Raw genomic sequence first — 22,546 nt, 5'->3', positions numbered from 1 at the left:
AACAACGAAAACGCAGAATAGAATAAGAGATTCTGGATTGTTACAAAAAATGTCGATTCCTTACGTACAAAGGTACGAGAAAGAATCCTAAAATGGTATCTGGACAGGAAGAGAAAGAAAAACAATATTGCGAAAATACAGTATAAACGAGGATACTTAACTCCAAAAATCACGTGTACGAGAACAGAGAAAAACAGTTTAATAGTTCCTAAAATAACAATTAAAAAAAAAAAAAAAGCTTGACAATCCAACTTGCAAAAAGGGTGTAGTAAAAAATTTCGAGGGATAGATTTAGCGAGTCATTTTATCGCTGCTCCTTTCTATGAATACATATTTTACTAACTTCGAACAAAAAGGTGGACAATTTATTTTGATTTGAAGATCACGCATTTTTGCGTTTTATTTACTGACCTCGGTTGCACCTTTTTTTTTTTTCTCCGGTCCTCTCTTCCTGCGGCGCGGAAAAATTCGCCCCGTATTTTTCACCTCCCGACTGATAAGCTACTTATTTTATGGGATACCGCTAACGAGGCGAACTCTGTGGTCAAGCGTAATGCTCGGGCTGCAGAAGAGCGCCCGAGGGATTCGGTGAAACAATCTTGGCGGTTATGCAGCCTCGGGATCCCGCAATCCGCGCGGCCAAACTCCCGAGGGATTTTAGCATTCGCCCCCGCTAACAGCTACCTATTTCTCGAATATTTCCCTCCCCCTCCCTCCTTTATCTCTCTCCCTCTTTCCTCGTGGTTTCCTCCTTATACTAGCGAGGCAGGGACGAAGATGAGGTGCGCCGAGTGGATGGATATACGGGGGAGAATTCAACCCCTGCAATACGCCGGGCCGCCGTTTTTATACCGCTGCTCCAGGGGGAGCAGTAATTTTTAAAATTGGTCCATCCGACCCGAATTATTATCCCTCTTATATTCCGCCCGCCGCTTCTCCCGCTTTATTGCCGATCAAAAATAACCCGCGGAGAAAGATGTGTTTTCACCTGGCTGCAGACACTCAAACGTGCAGCTGTTTTACACTCCGGTTTATTGCGAAATTGAATGCTAGAAATTGAGATATTAAGTAGCAAAGTTTCAAAAGAGTAGTACTCGTATTTTTTATTCCAAAGATATGTTTCTATTTTTTCATGTGAAAATAAATCCACAAGAGCTTCGATGTAAAAAATGTCTTATCTTATGTCTGTTGAATTGGGTCGGGGAAAATTTTGAACAATTGTCGAAACTAAAAGTTATTAGAAAAGCTGACACTGTTTTCATTGGGATCCGGGAGATTCTGAGAGTAGTAGGCAATTGTTTTTTGCTTTTTTTTTTTAAATTAAACAGCCATTGCAGACAAAAACATACTTCTTTCAATAACTGTTTTCCGATGAATATTTAATATACTTGAACTGCGATAACATGTTCATTGTTCATGTTAAGCATAATTTTTTGATTACAATTTTTGACCGAAATTTGTTTGTCAATTGAAAAAATGAGCTTCTCCCTTATCAGTGAAGAATATCCCTTTGTAAAAGTAATGAATCTCAGAATCGACCGCAATTTTTCCTTCTCCTTCTTCTTTCTTAAAAAAAAAAAAAAAAAAAAACAAATTACTAAAAGGCAAATGGATAAATTACTGATCAAATTCCGGTCTGATGTGAACTGGGATTGCAGATTTTCAAACTGTTGTATTACAGTGTACTAGAAGGATATTTTTCAGTGTCGAAATTTTGTCTGAGGTGAAATTCTTGAGAAATTGATCAGCGTTGATGAAATTCAGAAATATGTTATATATCGGTGTGGAGTTTGAGAGTTAAGAAGGCTCAGAAAAAAATTCATTTGGACTCATTGCTGGACCAGCTGCAGCCTCTTGGTTGATATACGATCAAATTTAGCCGAAGCATTATAACTTTGATCGAGAGTATGATAATAATGGAGAGTTTGTACGCTGCTGGGGTGACCGCAAACCCAGAGAACCCAGAGAACGTGTCTCGTAAATTTTTATTACACATGCAGCAATCGATTTTCCGTACACATACCGCCGGATTCCGTTTCTGCGGTGCCGCTACGCTGGAACGAAACGAAACGGACCGGAATGGAACGGAATGGAATGAAATAGAACCCAATTGAACAGAATGGAATGGAACAGAATGAAACAAAGAGTTGGAGTAAAAATGGAGAAAGATCAGAAAATTAAAAAATCGCGACTACATGAAATCTTCAAAGATACGAAAATCCAGTTCATATGGAATTTTAAAATGTCGACATTAGTGAAAACAGAAGTAAAAAAATGTAGATAGGTAAAAGTACAAAGAACTGTAAAACGCAGAATCGTTAGAATTCTGATATTAGGAAGACGTTTATACTCCAAAATTCTACGTGTCGAGAAAAATCTCGGGCTTTTGAAAATTCTATATTCTGACTTCTGTATTTTCTAATCCTTCGACATTTTTACCCTCACCCTGAAACGGAATGGAAAGCAACCGAACAGAACGCAAAGTACGGATAAAAGTATGGGAAGATCAGAAACTAGAAGAAAGTCAAAACATCGAACTTACAAAGATGCCAAAGTATAGTTTGTAGAATTTAAAATGTAGAAATTAGTCGAAATCTAGAAATGTCAAAACGTCAAAAGTTAAGAATCGTAAAATCCTACACACGACATTTGCATTTTGAAAATGAAAAAAATGAATCTGGTTTTTACATATTCGACGTTGCGACACGTAAATTTTATAATACTTCTACATCCTCACCCCTAACTTGGAACGGGATGGAACGGAATGAAACGGAACGGAATGCAACGAAACGGACCGGAATGAAATGGAAAGAAACGAAACGGAATTGAACGGAACGGAACAGAATGGAATGGAATGGAATGGAACGGAACTGAACGGAATCGAGCATCGCAGAGAACGTGGAGCGTCGGGTCGACGTGGTAAAAAATTATGACATTGAAAACTTGTGTGAGACGACACCGCTTCGCGTCTCGGGAGTTGTGGACGCCACGATCCGGATCACACCCTTAATGTCTAGCAGCAGCCCCATAACAAGACGGTCGAGCCTCTTTCCACTGGCTCCATCGAGTTTACGACTCAATAAACAAGTGCCTTATACCTCCGCACAACCCAGCCGCCGAATCTTCGCCCCCTCGTAACTCCATTTTATTTTATTTTGCTTCATTGTATTGCTCATTTCTAGCCGCTTATTATACACTTTTTCTCGCAGGCTCACAATTGTTCGAGTGCATGCACGCAATATCAAATTACCGGATGTTATAATATCGCAATAGCACTGGGGATCTTTCGCTTGGAAATCGAACGAATCATTCCGAGTCATCAACGTTGATTTTTCAGCGGTTTGTACAGATTTAAATCTGACATGAGGTGAGTTTTGTCGATTTACACCATGTCGAATTATTTAGATTGATTTAGTAACACTTTGGGTGATATTTCGTTATTTTTAGATTGGAAGGAATCACGAGAATCATTCACGAGAAATATGTCATATATAATTGAGAAACGTTTGGAACATTCGGAAATGATTTGAAAATCGATGGAAATCACTTGGGAAATTGTAAATCAATGAAATTGCGTTTGACAAAATATAGAAATTAATATAAAACGCTAATGAGCTTTAACATTCTTGGCATTCACTGCAAGACTGACAGACAACGCGATTTCTATGATTCTTAATGCTTTTTGCGCGATTTCTGACGATTTTTATTGAAAAGTGATTGAAACTGAGTGATTTTCAGTGATTTCAGTTCTTTCCAAATAACATTTAGAACTTCTACTATGTACAATTTTATCAACGGCTTCTGTTACAACAATTTATAACTTTCTCGCGAGTGAATTTCTCATCGAAACTGTTTCTTTTTCGCATTTTCAATTCTAACTAAAAAGGGGATCAATATCCCGCCTCTCCCCCCTTTGCGTTGTTCCTTTCTTTCCGAATAATATATAAAACTTGAAACGATAATCGCAAAAAAGTGAACTGAATGAATAAATATATCGTCGCGTCGCAATATCGAATTATTTGATCCACGACAGTGTTTTTCGGAATGACTTTCAAGAAGTGGGGGGGGCTGGTGGTGGTAATTGCGGAGCGTTGATATCAGGCACGTATCCTGCAGCTCGTCACGTCCACCCCCCTCAGCGGGGACATATCGGAACATTGAGCCCCCACACGTACTCGGTTTATGACACCTGTTTGCTCTCAAGTTCTGCTGATTCGGGCCTACGAGCCCAGCAGGGCTCGGGGTTCGACTTTATATAAGTGGAGAACGGCTCTAGTTCGATCCCGAGGGAATGAGAAGGGCGCGAACATCGTCTTCAGGGGTGGCAGCAGCTTTTTTTCCTTTCGCAGACCGCCGAGATAGTCAAACGCGTCGATAAATCTCGTTCGTGGTCGCGACTCGCGTTTTACATATAAGATCAAAAACTACGGAAACGACATTGGCGTAGACGGAGAGAAGGCGAAAAATTTTTTTTCGGGCTTTGTGAATCGAAGATTACTATTTTTGATACTTATGAAATTGATATATCCGTTAAATAGGACACAATTTTGTCGCATGAGAATGTGAGAAAATTAATAATACTAAAATTGTGCAGAAAAGCTTCGGACAGCGATTTTTTTAATTTCAAATCACTTGCAGATTTTTTAAAAATATTGTAGATTTCTTCGATTTCGCTCCACGATTGGCACAATTTCTTTAAAAAAACTGGTTTTCGCGAATGCTTGTGAAAAGGAAGTGGCTTTCGTCAAATACTCAATTTTGACAAATTACAATCAAACACGTTGTTTTTATCCCATTGGTATCGTCGAATATCGCAACACTTTTACTTTTATCAATCCATTTAATTTCTTAAGATTGTACGGATACTGATTTTGACAAAAAATAATTGTAGTATCGTTTAAACTATATTAAAAAAAAAAAAAAACATCTATTACATTGAAGTCTTGAAAAATAGTTTTTCGAACAAAATAAACCATCACAAAATGAAATTGAACACACGAATTGAATTTTTCACGTTTATCACTCAATTCGAAGTTGACAATCGATTATGTTCAAGCTCTGGTAAACAAATTAGTTTGCCCGCATGTTCTTAGTTCGAGAACGAAAATTATCGTAGCTATAGATAAATAATGTCAAATCAGTAGAAGGAATGCAAAAATCACCACTAAAAACCGACAATTACGAAATTTCTTGCAACGGAGAGTGAACTTTGCTGCGTTTCTTTCACCAAAGCTTCCGAGTCCCGTCTCTAATGCCACGAAATATCTTAAATCCGGACCGACGGATCATTTCTCGAAGTGATCAAGCCCTTGTTTTCGTAGGCTCAGGGCTCACGGCTATTTCACAAAGGGAATTTAGAGAGCGAGAGGTACGGACGATCAGTGAGAACCAGCCAACCGTGCCTCGGCACTTCTATAAGCCGAGCCCTTTGTGTCGGGGGTGTTGACACTCGACAAATCGTCGGGCGTCTTTACCGGGCCGAGGAAACTCACCCCCATCACCGGCGCACTTATGACTTGAGGGTGGCCCGTGAAAGCAGCTTCCCCATTGATGCGGCGCCCTCCCTCCTTCCACCCCCCTTTCCCTTTGTCGCTGAGCTTCTCATGGCTATAACTTACCAACGGTGTGTATTATCCCACTCCTTGATGTCTTCTCCCATCCCCAGATTCTCCGCATGCCGTCGGTCCGCTTTTCTTGCATTAGTCACTCACCGCGATCACTCACCGAACCGTTATTTTGTGTATTTAGAAATTTTCAACCACTATGCAGGGGCTTGAATAAGCTCTGTGCGATTGTACGAACGGGAGGGAAAATACGGAAGGTAATATCGGAGGGGCTTGATGAAGATTATTCCAAATTTGGAAGACAGGAATAGTTATGATATGGAATTAAAAGAGACGTAAGAAATTTGTTTGATCGAAATTGGATAAGCTTGAAAAGTGTGATTCCAAATTCTGAAGAGAAAAAAAAAAAAAATTATGACGTTTCGTTCGAAACGCGAGAAAAAATCGACATCAGAGAAGCTTCATGACGATGAAAATTATTTCAAATTCAAATACCCGTTTAAAGTTACGATATGGAATTAAAAGGGACGTAAGAAATTTGTTAGATTAGATTAGCTTCAATTGGAATTTTTCAACAGGAACTTTGTTTTCAATGTTGAATTCAAATCGGTGAAGAGTAATTTGGTTTCTTTTTTCATTCAATCTCTAAATTTGACGTGATCTGAATTTAACCTCTTTCTTGTCAGTTTCAATTTTTTACCGTATTCATAATTAAGCATCACAACGCTTTTGACTTTCGAATTTAAGCTTAGTTTCGATTTCGATTTGAGTTTCGTAGGCCGTTTTGAATTATATATCACACCTTTATTGTCTTTTTAATTACGAATTATTTTCATCAAGCCTTTTCGATTTATAATTTGTTCGTCTCATATCAATCATTACGTCAGAATACAATGTATATCTACGTGATTGAAAAAGTTTTTATAAATTGTTTGATATTTCTACAATGAATTTTTGCATTTGGTATAATTCGGTATTTCATTTGTACGTTCTATTGCCGATTCAATGCCAAATCAGGCTGTACAAATTAGGACAAGATTATAAAAAAGCAATGAATAGGTTGTACAAAAATGATCGAATATTCCTCATTCGCGAGAATGGAGAAATTTTGTATAATTCTTCCTCTTGATGAACAAGTTTGAAGGGAAAAATCTGACCGAATTCCAAGCTATCGTTGAGCATGTCTTTCTTCGTGTCTTCACGAGTGCAATTAGACTTGCTGATCCATTTTATTAAAAATCAAAATAGCAATCAAGATGAGTTTTAAGATGAAAATGCGCGATGATTTATTTGGTAAAATTTTGCCCTACATCGATCTAGAATTCTTATCAATTCGGTTGAGAATTTCTAAAGCTTCGCATGAAAATTCCTTGAATTAAGGCTTCTCATAATTTTTTCATCAATTTTGACAACATTGTCAAAAATGAACCATTCACGATGTAGAATTCAGGATTTTTCAAAAGTTGTCGGTAAAAGAACCTAAACGAATTGCCTGATAAATTTGGATTTGGTGAGAAAATGGGGATGAAAACCGAGAAAATCGAAATGATTTTCTTGCCAATTTTGATAATACTTTCCAAAACAAAAATTTTCAGATTCTTGATTCAATATTGACTGATAAACACTAAAAAAAATCAAAGCAAAAAGCGCTAGACAAATCTCGATTCTGTGTAAAAAAAAGGCGGTGCATCAAATTCGGAAAATTTAGAGACGGGGGTAAAAAGAGGGTGGCTAAAATTCGCCGCAAGGCGAATACCGCAAGGAATTATTCTTCAACGGAAACCCAAGCCTGACGGGAACTTATACGACACGTCGGTTTACGGTGTAGAAATTTCGCAGCATCCGTCACAAGCCGGCCGGAGAGAAGAGAGAAAAGAGAAGAGAAAGGGCCAAATAGCGGAGAGGGTGCGGAGCGGCGGGGCAATAAACTTTACGAGTTTCGACGGGGATGTGAATTTACGGGAGGGAAATTAGATAACGTCAATAAAGATTGTTAATAGCGGCGATAAACTCTACGAGCTGTGTGTGCAACGCAGCCGCATATATAGAAGCGCGGAATAGACCTTCTCGTCCCTTCGCGGCTTGACAGCCGAAGAAAAAACGCGAACAAATAATTCACACTTTCTCATCTCCGTGGCATCTCGATCGTAGAAATACAAAAATAATTCTCCTCGGCTGATCGTATCGCAAAATTGAATTTCCGGAATAGTTTTTACTTCTCGGTCGCGATTTTACCACACGAATAAGATCTTTGGACTGTAATTTTTCTACGTACTTACGCAGAGAATAACCTGCTCAATCTTACATGGTGAAAGAAACTCGTTTTGGTATTGAAAGTAAATTTGATGATTTTTCATTCGGTATAACAATTCTTAACCTTCTACCATAATCGATATTTTTTTCTCGAATAAAACGACGATGTTTTTTCAAGAAAATCAGATCCTCAAATTTATTTCCACCATACATGTACAATTCGATGGCGCTTTTCTCCGCTTACACAGATTGTAAAAGAACTGATTACATTATTTATAATCGTATTAAGCGATACGAGATTGTCAAAATTTCGCGTATAATTAAACCGTTCAAAAACCGGTGGCACAGTTCTGCCTGTTTTCAAACTCAGATTCAACGTATCTACGTATTGGGAAAATGGGGGGCCACAAAAATATGTATAAATAATGACTTTGGCGCAAATTACTACGCGATTTTTCGTACTGCTTGCGAATATATTCAATTCTAGTTTTCTCGACTCGCGGGAGAAAAGAGGCCCTGATCAACGCGGCGTAACGAGCTTCCTGAACCGAGAGAGGCGGACCTGTTGCGATTCGAATCATGCACCACCGGCACTAAATACTCGAGGGGTGACACATGTGCCCCTTGCTGGGTACCTGGAAGCTCGACGAGTAATTGATACGCTCCCAGGTCGCTGCAGGTCCCACGTGCGCTGGATTTTCCACGTAGCGACCGGATGCAGCGATTCTATATTTCGCTCCGAGGAGCGTCGGTGCCAGAAAAATTTACTACGCGAACGTTTTCCGTATTACTATGAAATGCACATTTTAAGCTGAGTTTATTAGCTGTTACAAATTTACGTCCGACAAAGTTTGACGTTCGATCAATTATTCATTACACTGGGAACCTTTGGAATATTTTCAGGAGTTGTAAATCAGGGGTTCGCGTTTTTCCTCATTTTTTTTTTTTTTTTTTTTTTTGACTAAACAGTAGATCAGAAGCTTGGCATCTCGTTTTTAATTATACTCGAGTGTTTCAGATTATTTGGAGATTTACCGAAAGTGAAAATAAATCCAAAATTAGGACACGGTAGGCTTGTTTTTTTTTTGGAAATTTAAAGTATGCATTCTGTTTCTTTTTTTTTCGCAAAAACTAAGCAAATAGTCGCTGGATTCAATTATTTCTCTCAAAGATATGCTCCAAATATTTTCACTCGCTGCCACGATGCGTTGTTTCGTGAATTTTGAGAAAACTGTTTCGAAAATGTGTGATTGTTGCTTTCCTTATTCATTTCTTAATTGAAATTTATCACTAATTAAATTCGTTGTGGCAACTTGGGTTGCAAAATGAAAAAAACGAGTTAAAAAAAAAAATCAAAATACATGATAAGATACCAACAAGTTTGATTTTAGTACGTAACTTATTACTATAATATTTTCGCCTTTAATTTTCTTCAAGAACAAATAAATTCAAAAGAATGATTACATATTTCTAAAAAAATGTTTAAATAGATGTTGAAAAAAAAGAAACATAACAACGAACAAAAGACGACGTTCTAAATACTGACAACGTCAGTGTCCCTCATAATTATTTCGTGGAAATAATCCGAAGCATTGAATGCGTTGAATGCGAAGTAAATATTCCCGGCGTTAAATAGTGAACTAATTCATTATACCGAGAGAGCAAGAGAGAGAGAGATAGAGAGAGAGAGGAATGAATATTCATATGCATTATACAATTCGCTTGTGTTTCGAGAATGTAAAACCCGCTGGTGCAGGATCGTTAAAAATATGTTCTTTCCGTGGATAAAATCCATTCATACCGTATATTATACATTTATTGTTATTTCTATTTCATTCTTTATCAATACCATTTTCCGTAAAACCTCATGAATTTACACGCGATAGGTAATTCGAACCCTGAACACGTTTCCGGCAAAATTTACTTCCTCCTCCATGCCTGATACATGTATGTGTATAATTTATATGCCGTCTCTATGAAATATTTACACCAGCAACAATTTGCTTCCAATGATCAGGAACGAATGAATATTTCGCAGTTTTGGTTTTTCCACGGGAATTCGACCATTTCGAAGAAATTGAATCACAACGAAAGAGAAAGAGAGATCAAGTCACGTCGTTTTGCAGGCATGTCTTTTTTTGACAGTAATTTATAAAATCGCTTTACCGTAGCTCAACTTTCTGCGTGTGAAAAATTGAGAAAAAATAAATTTTCAAATTTTTCAAAATACGATGTAACTTCCCTACGATTTTCTAATCGATCTACGTTTCCACCCTCAATCAGAGGAAAAAGGAAAAGATCTTTGAAACGAAGGAGACGTTTCAGCTTCGAGATCCGGTTCCAATATCCATCGGCGGTGATTACACGCCTCGGTCCGGGGGTAATTAGAGAATAAACGGCGCACTGCAGGCGGTGTAAAATAACCGCAAGCATTCGGTTTAATTAATTGGCGTTTAATCAGCGAGAAGAGATTGAGCTTCGGCGGTTGAGAGAGAAAGATCTAAAGCTTTTGGGTTTCCAGTAACGGGCCCCAAAGCTGCCGAAGGTGAGCGCGACTCCCGAGGGAAGGGCGAGAAGGGGAGGAAGGGAGGAAGGGAGAGCCGAACAAGGGCCGAGGGATGCGAACGCCGGGGTTAGCGGCGGGGTTTGAGATGCAAATGAGTCATTGTTATTATTATTACGGGCGAAAATCCTCCACTTCTGCCGCTGGGGGGCTTCGGCGTCGCGTCGCCCGAGAGCTTAAGACGGCCTCGAAGGACGACGGCGAACCTCCAGGGCTCGCTCTCTGAGTACATACCATTTGAATGATAATTACAAATATACATAGGACATGCGCCATCCCGTCTCACATCCACCCCTTCCGATCTCCGCCTCGGGTTCAACAGTCAAGCTTCAACCTTGTCATAACTTGATAGCCGAGGCCAAAAGCCAACGAAAGCTTCGACGTTCCCGTTATCGTTTTTCGAAGAAAAAAAAAATGATCGGATCTTTGTACAGGATTCAAAAAGTGTAATTTGAGGCGGAGTTACAGGAAAATAACATCGGGTTGGTCCGATAAAACAGCTCAGGCTTGCATGCATAAACAGTTTGCGAAACTTTGTATTGTTCTGCTTTATCGATGATGAAAAAATTTACACCGTATTACTAATATCAATAAATTATAAGTCATTCTGTTCTTAAATTGTAAATTATCTACGAATCGACTGAGGTAAATTTCTTTTCAGTTCTTCGATAGACCGAAAATAAGCCTTATATGGAATGAATTTATATTCAGTACACAATAATAGATTGTTTCAAAATACATCCGAGTTCTTACAAATCGGTGTCAGATGATCTGCGTATAATTTGTTTATTCAGATAATGGAAGTGTCATTAATTGAAATTGTGTAAAAATTCGACTTTGGCGCTGAGAAAACGAGAAAATAACGTGGCCTTGTCGAGATTGCTACCCTGATAAAAAAATTCGGGTTGAACGAATCAGAACGTTTTGTTAAATTAAATAAATTTCAGTCAACGCGATTAAATGTTTCCTCATCCCTTGCATCATCTGCGACAAAATATTTAATCGTGTCAGCTGACATGAACGAATCCTGAATTGGAATAAATTCCTTCTTAACCATGCAATTTGGGTTTCAATTTTAGATCTTGACTCTATCATTTTTTGTCAATCAATCAAAACCCATGAATTACACACTGCAGTGTGAAACTGCGCAAGGCAGAAGTGTAATTTTAACGAGTAGGGCAAAATTGTTCAAACATCAGTAATTAATTAACCAACAAATTTCACTTCAAAAAGCATCTTAAAATTGAAAATTTTGGCATATCTGTTCTCACGACTGAGCTTCAAAGGTAAACACGTTTCCCGCATTACTTTGCAACGATGTTAACATCATTTTTCTCTCCGCGCTAACGTGAAGAGCAATAAAAAAAGAAAGAAAAAATAAAAAAAAAACCTTCCTCCCAACGGAAAATACGAATTACAGCACCCCGAAATGCCTGACTTCTTATCGTCACGATAATCTCGCGGCTTACTTTGTTTCCTTCAGTTCTCCTGTCGCTATTCTCGTGTTTTTTCGATTTTCAAAGTTTAAACACCGCGCACACGAATCGCACGGTAAACAAGGCAAATCGTGCCTGCGCACGTGTGTATGTGTGCGTGCGTGTAAACCGCATTTGGGAATGATTAATCGCGGCTGGCAGACTGACCGCTTATTCTCTCAATTAAGCCGCGCTCTCGTTGCAACTGGATTATACGGTCCTTCGTCTCTCCTCTCCTGGTCCGTCCGCCGGTTCGCCGCGCCATTTGTACCTCGGAAACTGGCCGCGTTTACCGCACCGCGATGCCATATCGACCCCGCGTTACTCGACTGCTGATCCCGATGTTCAAATGCGGTTGTTTTACGGATAACAGCTTGATTATATACCTATCCACTCCGCCCAACCCTTTTCGTTTGTTCGCGGTTTAACGCAGCCGAGCAGCACGAGCGGGTCGAGCCGGAGCTTTTACGCTTCGCTTCCCAATCGCCAAGGCATCCATCAAGCTCCGAGCGAAGCTTTATCTTTTCCAGAATTTAAAACTCCGATCTTCCATACGGGTCTGTTTTTTTATTTATATCTCTCTTGTTTTGTTGCTGGTGTTGTCGTTGTTTTCGTTGTTGTTGTTTTTTCTTTTTTCCACCTTTGTCGGAGAAAGACGATAGCGTCAGGAATCGTGGCAGGAAAACCGGTTATTAATTGACCGGTGGAAAAAAAAAATCTCCTCTTTTATTTCGATTCAATGGAATGCCTGGAGCTGTTCGTTTAATCGATTAATCCAACGCGCAATTGATTTAGATGAGGGATGATTAACGTATTTATCGGAAAAATCATTAATTCTAAGAACCGATTATTGGCATAGAACGATCGACGGAAACAGCTGATTAATTCGAAAAACCAGTAATTGAAAAAGCCGATCAAACGGAGAAATAATTGATTTGAGGGTTAGTTAATCGATTGATCTGAAAAGGAGTCAACCGATAAAGCAGATGAATCCATTAAACGAAAAATCGATCGATCGGAAGAACCGATTAATCGATTAATCGGCGTAACCGAATACCTTAGATGGCCGAGTAAACAATCATTTCGATCAGTCGACTGATCGGTTCATCGAAAAAACAATTAAGTAAAGTCTGCAATGATCAATAATTAATTGATGAAAACTGAGATCGCAAATCACGAAAGTCTGTTTCGGCATTTGGATACGCGTCTTCTTTTCCTTGCCCAATTATCTCTACCGAAATTCCTGTATAAATTTTCTTGGCAAAATACGTAGGTACAACGGGATCATTAATCGATTTTCAAATTGCGTTCTTATTCCTATATCTGAAATATGCGTACAACTGTTCCAATAAAATTGACGCAACTAAAAACGCGTATTTTATTTTTCGAATTTCACACTCGAGCCATCCGAAAGCAAATATGATTAATATTTATTAACGGTAATTTGAAAACACGCTGCCAAAGCGGTAACGACCCTGAATTTTTCAGCACTCGGATTTTTCCTGTCGGCTAATATCCAACAACCGAGAAAAGGGGAAAGCGGAAAATCCGACGAGCTAATTCCTCGAATATTCGCGATTGCATCCGGCGTTGTAACCGGCTTAATTACCGACCGCTTTGTGGTTCTGGAAACGAATTTCCACGCCCTCGTTTCACCACTTCTTGCCGAAAATCACGTAGATATTAACGAAGAATAATGGGACTTTACCATTTCAGACGTGTCTCCGACTCTCGTAGTCGAGACGACGATTTGATGGCACTTGGGCACAAATTCAATTAACGTCATGCGAGCGCTTTCGACAGGTGGCAACGCGATTGCACGTATAATCTCGAAAAATGATCACCGGATCTCTACTTTTCTTTTTTTTTCTTAATTTTAGTCTTCCTTTCACAAAATTCACAACTCAACCGTTAATTTCCACCCGAGAGCTCTCGGCGAATGGAAATAAGGAGCCTGATAATTTGGTATCGGGATTAGCTTCTCATGGCGTTAAACTCGAGTGTCGCAGATTTCGCGGGTCATCGATTGCGGCGTGGCGAAAACGAAGGTCCGGATGAGACAGTCGACGGTTCGGTTATATACACCAATACATACATGCGTGTACGTGCGATTCGTGTATACGTGTGTTACCGGATCGTCGAGATATTTGGAAGGGGCTTTAAGTCGAGATCCAGCCAACGAATCCGGCCGACCCCTCTTATCGCGGATTTCCACCTGCATCCGATAATCACGATGTATACCTTGTAGAATTTCGAGCCGGATTTCTCCTACCGTGTGGTACATATTCGTTGTACATGACGTCAGGATACGAGAGTCGGAAAAAATACCGTGATAATCGTTCGAGGCAGAGTCGAGAACCCGACGGAATTTCGGTGAGTGGTGACAGCGGTGGGATGAGGATTGTTGACTGAAGAGATCGGCGGATTTTTTACTCGTTTTCACGAAATCTTGCTCAAGAAACGCTAGTTTGGATACTAAATGTCTTCCAGTTTGTAGTACACTCAAGTTAGTTGGTCGAAAATCAATATTTTTTGTTCATTTCATTACGAAATAGGCGCATATTGAATGTTTATCGAGTTATTATTTCCGAAATCTGCAGCAAAGTTATCTTCAATGGCATAAGAAAGTGAATGCTGGAATTGTAAACGAAAGCTTAGAGATATCAATTCTTCGTTTCGGATAGATTCAAAATTGTTGGAAATTGAGTAGATTCGTTCGATTTAACTCAACGATCTTTATTTTGGCGTTTTTAATTAATTTTTTTCTTACAACTTTGTACCGACAGTAATCACGATGAACAAATAAGAATATTGAATCTTTTATCGAAAAACGGAGAAAATCTGTTTTAATAACTTTGTAGCAAATAGTATTTTGACTAAAGATTATTCATCGTAGACTGCCGATAAAACGAATCTGTGAGATTTTTGAACAAGTTTGAAGCCATTTGAAACAAAGCATCGATATTTAAAAATTTTCTTACAATCCTACCATTTTCTGTTAAGCTATAATTGAAAAAAGTATCAAATCTACGCCCATCTCGAAATAAAATCAACGACAATTAGGAAGTAAAAATCGGATGTCCGTCTCTTTCGTAACGAGCTTTGACTCGGCAACGAATTGAGCGACAAGTTTATACCATTTAAGTATAAAACTTATCACTGATCTTCAGACACTTCACGACAGAGAGAGAGAGAGAGAGAGAGAGAGAGAGAGAGAGAGAGAGAGAGAGAGAGAGAGAGAGAGAGAGAGAGAGAGAGAGAGAGAGAGAGAGAGAGAGAAAATTGGCAAAACGTATAACTGCGCAGGTTCGATTTCGAACGATTAAACATAAACCCAGAGAGAAAAAGCGTTCCGCTGATAATTCGACGCTATAAAACGGTCTCCTTCACATATCGGAACGTCGATCACGCGTGTCCGTTTCTTCTTAGACTCCGATGTAAGGGAACATAGGGTGGTTCAACAGAGACTGTATAAACCGCCGATTGAATTCAGGGGAATACAATACCTGCAACCCCCGATCGCCGATTGAGCGACGAGTGAGAAATGAAGAGCTTGCAGCCCGACTTGCTCTCAGCTTTCAGAGCGAGAGAATGGATCGAGCGAGGATTGGGTCAATAATCCGTGATCCGCCCGGCTCGGGCCCCATTCACCGAACGTGTAATTGGGATCAGTGCTTATCTGCCGCGCACACGAGTCCCGTTCCAAACCGAAAGCTCAAAGTGGGCACAACGCTGGCTGCGCTTGCCTCTTACGGTCCGGCGGCCACTTTCAGGGAGAAGAATGACCTACGCCGGAAAAAGAATGAGGCGTCGGCGAAGAGATTAGTAAATTCGAGAAGTGAAAAAAAAATAAAATAAAGTAAAATAAATGAACGAAGACACGTTTCATCCGATTTCAGGTATTAAAAAATCTCCTCGCAGCGCTGCCGAACAGTCAGATTGACAACCGTAAGCTAAGTTTAAAGAAAATACCTTGCGGTTCGTTTCCGCTGAGTCATTTTGAAATGAGAAAAGTTTTACTCGTTTCGTTCGTCAAATTTTTTAATATTTGGAAATAACAATTCGCATTCTACCTTGAGTTTGACTGATTTGTTCGGTTTCGTCTCACTTTTTTTTTTTTACACGTCGTTTAGGTTTTCACCGCGCTGTTCATTTATGCTTGTTTCGTATGAATGACAGTTAATTAAAATTTAACAATTCAATTATCCTTTCTCAAGTTCAACACTGAATGGTCCTACTTTGCTTTTTTTTTAATACGATTTTTGTACGATTTTTTTTATCGATTTCAATTTTTACTTACTTGTTTATACAGTTTTCACTTTACCTTTTACTTTTGCACATATCATTGACAAATATCGAGAAAAAAAAACTGTTCATTCTATCTTCGATTCAACATTTGGTTTTACTTCTCTTTTTTTATACTAATTCTGCACAGTTTTCACTTCAGGCGCTTGAATCTAGATTTATAAAATTATTTTCAATTTCAATTCCAGTAATAATTATTATTGACAAAGAGACAAACTCGGTCTTAGGGGAGCCGAAGACGAATATTGCAAATATACGAGGCAAAAAAACTGTTACCTCCTTGTTGCACATGATTCTTTATATAATAATAGTATTAGGGTGGCTTAATGGACATTAAGGTGATGTGATATTCCTCTTTCGTTAGCAAAAACTGTTATCCAAATTTCTCCGAGACGATTAATCTTTCGGATAAAAGACGAGAACAACCAACGTCGGAATTGTTAGGCGGAGTTTGCTGTTGATTGGTGAATGATTAATTGAACCACGATACGAAAAACATAAACTAATATATACATATTACACATACATAAGTCCGTAAGGTCTGCATATGAAAATAAAAATATTTCGATAATTGGTAGCCTCTAAATATTTTCCTACCTCCTCCAGGTTTTACGACAGTTTCTTTTTTCATTGTTTGTCAGAAATTTTTCGAATGCCACCTTAAACTAACAACGAGTTCATCAAATTTTATGAATGAACACGTAAACGTCATCAGTAGTGATCCCGTGTTATTCTTATAATGAAAGTAAAGCCTCGTTGGACAGCATAAAGAGTTGAGATAGAAATCTGATAAAATCATGGAATCGTTTTTGATTTATTAGGACTCGATTTGGGAGGTGGATAGGAACAAATTCGTCAATACCCTGAAAAAAGACTTTACCCTAATCTACATCGTACACAATATACATACATCTATATTAATATACACTAATATATAAAATTCTTTGTATGTATGTTTGTGCGGATTCTACTTAAAATCTATTTGACAGATTCTTATGAAATGTTTTTAAAAATATTTGTTATAATTCCCGCAGTGCTATAGGCTGTGTTCCTGGTAACAAAGGGAGTTTAGGTTTAGTCGCGAGCAATTTTTCTTATGTCATTTGGCAGGGGGGGTCTTTAAATCTGACAGAAAATGACAAAAGCTCGGGGAGGGGCTCAAAAACCTTTAAGATTCGATGAAGTAATTTATGGACGTTCCCTTTTCTGTGAATGCGATATTTTTTCTTTATTATAATCTTCCCAGTAACTCAATTTTAACGATTTAAGAAAAAATTACAACCCGATCAACGCTGGCTATTTCTGCTAGTATAATATATAGCGTGAATTGTTAACGAAAGAATGGTCCGTCGTCTGCTACAGTTTAAGGGGTAACATCATTTTTTTTTTTTTTTGCCGGAAGAAAAGGTAATACGATAATAATATTCGAGGAAGATGTTAGGCATATATTTAAGTATAATAGAAAAAATTATTAATAACAAATGTCCAAAAATGGCGAAACTGGAGCCATTCTCGCGAGACATACAGCACGCAGTGTAACTGATGCAAATTTGAATTCGGAACAAAAAATTACTTAACCTACACATTAACAGCTACAGAAATGCGTGTGAGATTTTCACCAAGTTAATTTAAACATCATTTATTAGCAAATAAGTGTCAAGTATCTCTAATGAGAATTGAACATTTTTATTCAAGATACTTGGCAATTACACGAAAATTAATGTTTTCAAAACTCCCTACGCATTTCTCTAGCTGTAGACATGTATGAAAGTAGTTTTTTTTTGTTTTTTTTTTTTTCGCACCAGTTTCACTACGTTCCGCAGAACTCAACATGTCTCGCGAAAATGACTCCAGTGTCACAATTTTTTATTATTATACTTAAATACATGCCTAATAAATTCTTCAAACATTACTATTTTATTACCCTCCCTTCCGTCCAAAAAAAAGCGATTTTCTTTTTCACTTTTCCATCGGTGTTACCCCTTAATGCGCATGCGCCTCGATCGTAGAGCATTTGTTTGCCAGGGTGACCAACGGTCATGAACGTAATCATGAAAAAACTTTGACAGTTTTTTCGAATATTTCAAGTTAAAAACATCGCGGCAAACTGTAGTTTAAATTTACGACAGTTGGTTGCCCTGGCAAACAACTGCCCCCAGATCGTAGCGCATGCGCGTTCAACTCTTTTTATCACTTTCTACATTTAATTAATTTATAGCAAAACGACGGACCATTCCGTCGTTAGATAATCACGCCGTACAGACAGCGACGGAATCACGAACCAAAGTGAGTCTGAATTAAGGGATGAGCGCGTTATATCGGCACAACACGGGAAGCCAGGAGATTACTTAGAGGCGTATGACGCGGTGTGTTACAGAGGGACCAACCTTCGACGTGCCAATATCAAACGTGACGGTCCCGGTGGGGCGGGAAGCTGTGCTTGCTTGCGTCGTCGGGAACCTTTCCACCTACAAGGTAAGCTCTCTTCGATCCGTTCCCCTCTACCACCCACCCCCCTCCGCCCCTCTCTCTCCATCTCTATTCCCTCTATCCGTCTATCCATCTCTTCGTTAGTGCATAACGTGTATCAACCTACCGCTTCCCGTCCCTCGATTCGAGATTCAATCATCCCCGAAAGCCCGGAAATCGCTTTCGGCTTTTGACTCTGTTCTCTCTTCTCGGTTTCTTCACCTCGCAGCTTCTGTTCTCCAGATTTTTCTTCCACATTATTTCACCGGATAGAAAACTGATCGAGGTTCAGTATCGAATTTCAAAGAATTTTTCACCAAACGTAACAATTATTATCAGGTCCTTTTACTCCGTGAAAATTGTTACTGTATTAACGCGAAATTAAAACCTGTTGAAATTCAAACTTTTTTTACTTTTTCCACCCGAGGACAATGTTTGCCAACAACGTAAGATTGATATCCGTTCAACTTCAGAGAACTTTTCACTCGACGTAACGATTTTTAGCAAGCTATTTTGTCCCATTAAAACCCCTCCGAATGTAACGTGAAGTGAAAAACTGCCGAGTTCTCCAAAAAATTACACAAGATGTTTGAAAAACGTTAGCGAAAATAGCTGACGTAATTACTAGCGATTTAAAATTAAAAAAAAAAAAAACAGGTAAATCCAGAATTTTATATCCTTCGATTATTCTGATTCGATTTTGGCTAATTAGCCTGGCTGTTCGGTAATTAGCGCAGGACTGGTGATAATTAGGCACGATAACGGAGGGAAGCCCTTAAGGAGACGATAACGAGGGTGCGGTAGGTCATACGTCGGGAATCCCCGAGCGTTCGCTGCGTGAAAGCAATTGGTATAATGTATATTCTTGTTGCACGTTTCAGGGCCATTACATGTGAGTAACATGCCGAATGTACGTATGTACGTATGTAGATGCTTGTGGGTGGTGTGTTAATAATAGCTCGCACGTGTGAATTTGCGAATTTGTGTACGATGTGTGCGTCTGGTTATAACCCCTTTAAAACGCGTTACATGGCAAAACGGTTACTTTCACCCTCTTGCATTAATGATATTCAAGTTCCTTAGCGAGAAGGGGAGAATCAGATTTTTTTCATAGCTGTACTAGAAATTTCTGGTTAAGTTAGTATCATCGCCATTATAATGGTTCAAATGTTGTTCGAGTTGGAAGAAAATTTGGTACAAGTATACACTGAGAGAAATTTTTAGTTCCGGATACCGCTCAGTCCTTAACTATTTTCATTTCTTATCACAATCGAAAAATATAGTTCTAGGTAGAAAATGAAAATTAGTTTTCCAGCTGTTACGAGAAAGTCTGGTATCCGTTACCATTCTTTCTCATTACGACCACTGTTACTATATTTTCTTGCAAATGTTGCGAAAATTTAATGCTTGTGCAACGATAAATTGACGTTAAAGCCTTGTTTAACTAAAAAAGTAGAGTAAACCTCAGAAACTGATTTTGCGTTGCAATCACAAAAAAAGGATCAACGATAGCGCAAAATGGTTTCGTGTACCTCGTTTTTCGTAAATCCAACAATAATCAAATAGTTTTTTTAACGATACCTATTTTATTGAATTTTTCTAGTTACTGTAACAAATGAAATTTTTCTTCGTCTAACTATTCGGTGTTATTACAGTTCGTAATACTACATTAATTTTTCTGATTACTGTAACGTTGAATGTGATTATTAAGTTTCATACGTTTTTTCATTCAAATAAGCCCTCAAAATTGCTATTTATCGCAATACTTGGAAGAAAATATAGTACGAGTGACACTTAAAAAAATAGCAGTGAATAGGTTAGAACTGCATAACTAATTTACATTGTTTATCCAGAAGCATAAAAGTTCTTCGTTTGTGGCGAAAACATAAAAGTCGTTGAACGAGCCGGTAAAATAGTTTATTTCGTGATAGTTTTCATGACCATGAAAAGGGAAGTCTGCCGGTTTGTCCAAAAAACTTTCGCGATGATCTCGACAACGGCGAGATGAAAAATCTGAAACTGACAGGATTTGGTAACCAAATGAAAAGGTATTGAAAAAAAATTTGAGAAAATATATATATATATTTTTTTTCAAATAAATAAACTCGGAAAAATATAATCATACATTTAGAAACAAGTTTCAAATTTTTTCATCGAGCCGTTTACTAAAGTCATCCTTGGAGTTTGTCGAACAAACCGAAAGACAGACCGACATTTCTCCGAAACCCTGTTTTTCGGATTCTGTAGGTTTGTAAACGTAAAGATTCGATGAAATTCGAAAAAGTGATCTACGACCGAAACCAATACTCTTCTTATATCGCCAAAGGTGATGAAAAGTAAAAACGGGGGGGAAAAGAAGGGAGAAAAGGAGGAAAGCTGGGTGCTGGAATCGCGCGTAAACATATTTTATTACATTATTACATCTTCGCGGGAATTGAAAAATGTTATGGCCCTGGAGGAGTAACGGCGAAGAAGCTTTAAGAAAATGCGGCCTTAGTGAGCAAAACTGGTGAGGGGAAAAAAAGGGGAACCAGAGGTATGTATAAAGAGAAATTCCGAGGACGGAGATGAACCTGCCTGGATCGTGCCTGAGCTGGATCTTTCGGGGTGATAAGACTAATTAAAATTACCTGAACGCCAGGTTAGCCTGCAATGTATTAAGTGTATATGTACCTATATACATATATACATATTATATGCATATAATACACGTATACATTGAGCAGATGTCAGGTGGGGCTTTTTTACCCTGTCGTTCTTTTTTCTCTCCTTTCCTTTTTCACTCGACGTATTTTGATAGCTTGCGCAACGGCCCATTTTTTCTTTTACCAACGAATTAGAAATTCACCCTCTGGTTTCACCCGAGCTTCTGACTCAAAGAGGGGGAAAAAAAAAATAAAGAAAGATAATTATTCCTTACGCCCTCACTTTATCCAAATCGCTAATTTTCCTTCGTCGTGGGATTAATTATTCGGAAAATTATGGTTACATAAACTTTTATGCTACTGTGTGTGTGTGTGTATGTGTGTGTGTGTGTGTACACATACATATATATAAGTACAATAATTATTGGGTACAGATTATGTGTACATTATAAAAATATTTCCATGAAGCGTAAAAGGAATACGAGTCAAAATTTATACGTATTGATTTTGATTGGGTAAAAAAATTGTAGAAGAAAAAGACGAAGAGAAAGACAGAAGTCTACATTCAAAATTCGAAAGATACGAAATGAAAAAATTATGTTACTTTGTCACTTATTGAGGTTAGTGAAAAAATTTAAGAAGACAATAAATAAGACTACATACCTAAACTTCAAGAATTGGTTAGAATTTCAGGAATAAATTAGTAACGGTGATTTGAGTTTGTGCGAACGAAGATAAACGAACCGATGGAGAAGAAAAGAATAAAAAATACGATCTCCCAACGCGAGAATCTCTTGAGAATCCGAAAATTCCAGTAAACACAAAATGGAAAACGAAACAGATAGTAAGAAAATAGTATAACTAAATGTATAAAAAAATCTGAAAAGTTTGAGTTAGCAAATAAAGGTGCGAAACAACAAATCAGGCTTCAGATATTAGATATTATTATGTATATTGAAAATCGGATATTAACAATAGGGACTGTAACACTCAGATACATAAAAAAAAAAATTTGAAATTGGAAGAAATAAATAAAACAATCAAAATCGCGTGTGTGACGTTTGCAAGGAAATAAGAATCGGGTACGTTTCTTGGGGTGGTTTGAGTTAGCAATCAAGGGATCTGAGATCGAAGGGCGGGGAAAAAAGTGGGAAAAATTGTGAAACAAAACCGCGGACTTCCGAGTCTCGGCAAATTTATTTCCCGGCATTCTCGTTCCGCGCCGTTATGACCGGAAGGCAGGTTCGGTACCGAACTGCGGGATCTTCGAAG

The 22,546-nt window shown here is 38.4% G+C and overlaps 1 protein-coding gene and 1 long non-coding RNA gene across 3 annotated transcripts in view; one reads left to right on the top strand and one right to left on the bottom strand.

Annotated features, from left to right (window-relative positions):
- The window catches only part of LOC124302503 (lachesin-like), a 105,144-nt gene that overhangs the window by 47,821 nt on the left and 34,777 nt on the right, over window positions 1-22,546 (top strand). For both annotated transcript variants that reach the window (XM_046758746.1, XM_046758744.1), the window contains exon 2: window positions 18,538-18,635. In XM_046758746.1, the coding sequence (XP_046614702.1) occupies window positions 18,538-18,635 (98 nt within the window). The remainder of the gene's footprint in view (window positions 1-18,537; window positions 18,636-22,546) is intronic.
- LOC124302504 (uncharacterized) overlaps window positions 1-22,546 on the bottom strand; it is a 97,006-nt gene that overhangs the window by 47,817 nt on the left and 26,643 nt on the right. The window lies entirely within an intron of this gene.

This window comes from Neodiprion virginianus, chromosome 4, assembly GCF_021901495.1.
Source record: "Neodiprion virginianus isolate iyNeoVirg1 chromosome 4, iyNeoVirg1.1, whole genome shotgun sequence".
In the NCBI taxonomy this organism is placed as follows: Eukaryota; Metazoa; Arthropoda; class Insecta; order Hymenoptera; family Diprionidae; genus Neodiprion; species Neodiprion virginianus.
The sequence above is the reverse complement of the archived record's forward strand: the minus strand, read 5'-3'. Positions and strand labels throughout refer to the sequence as shown.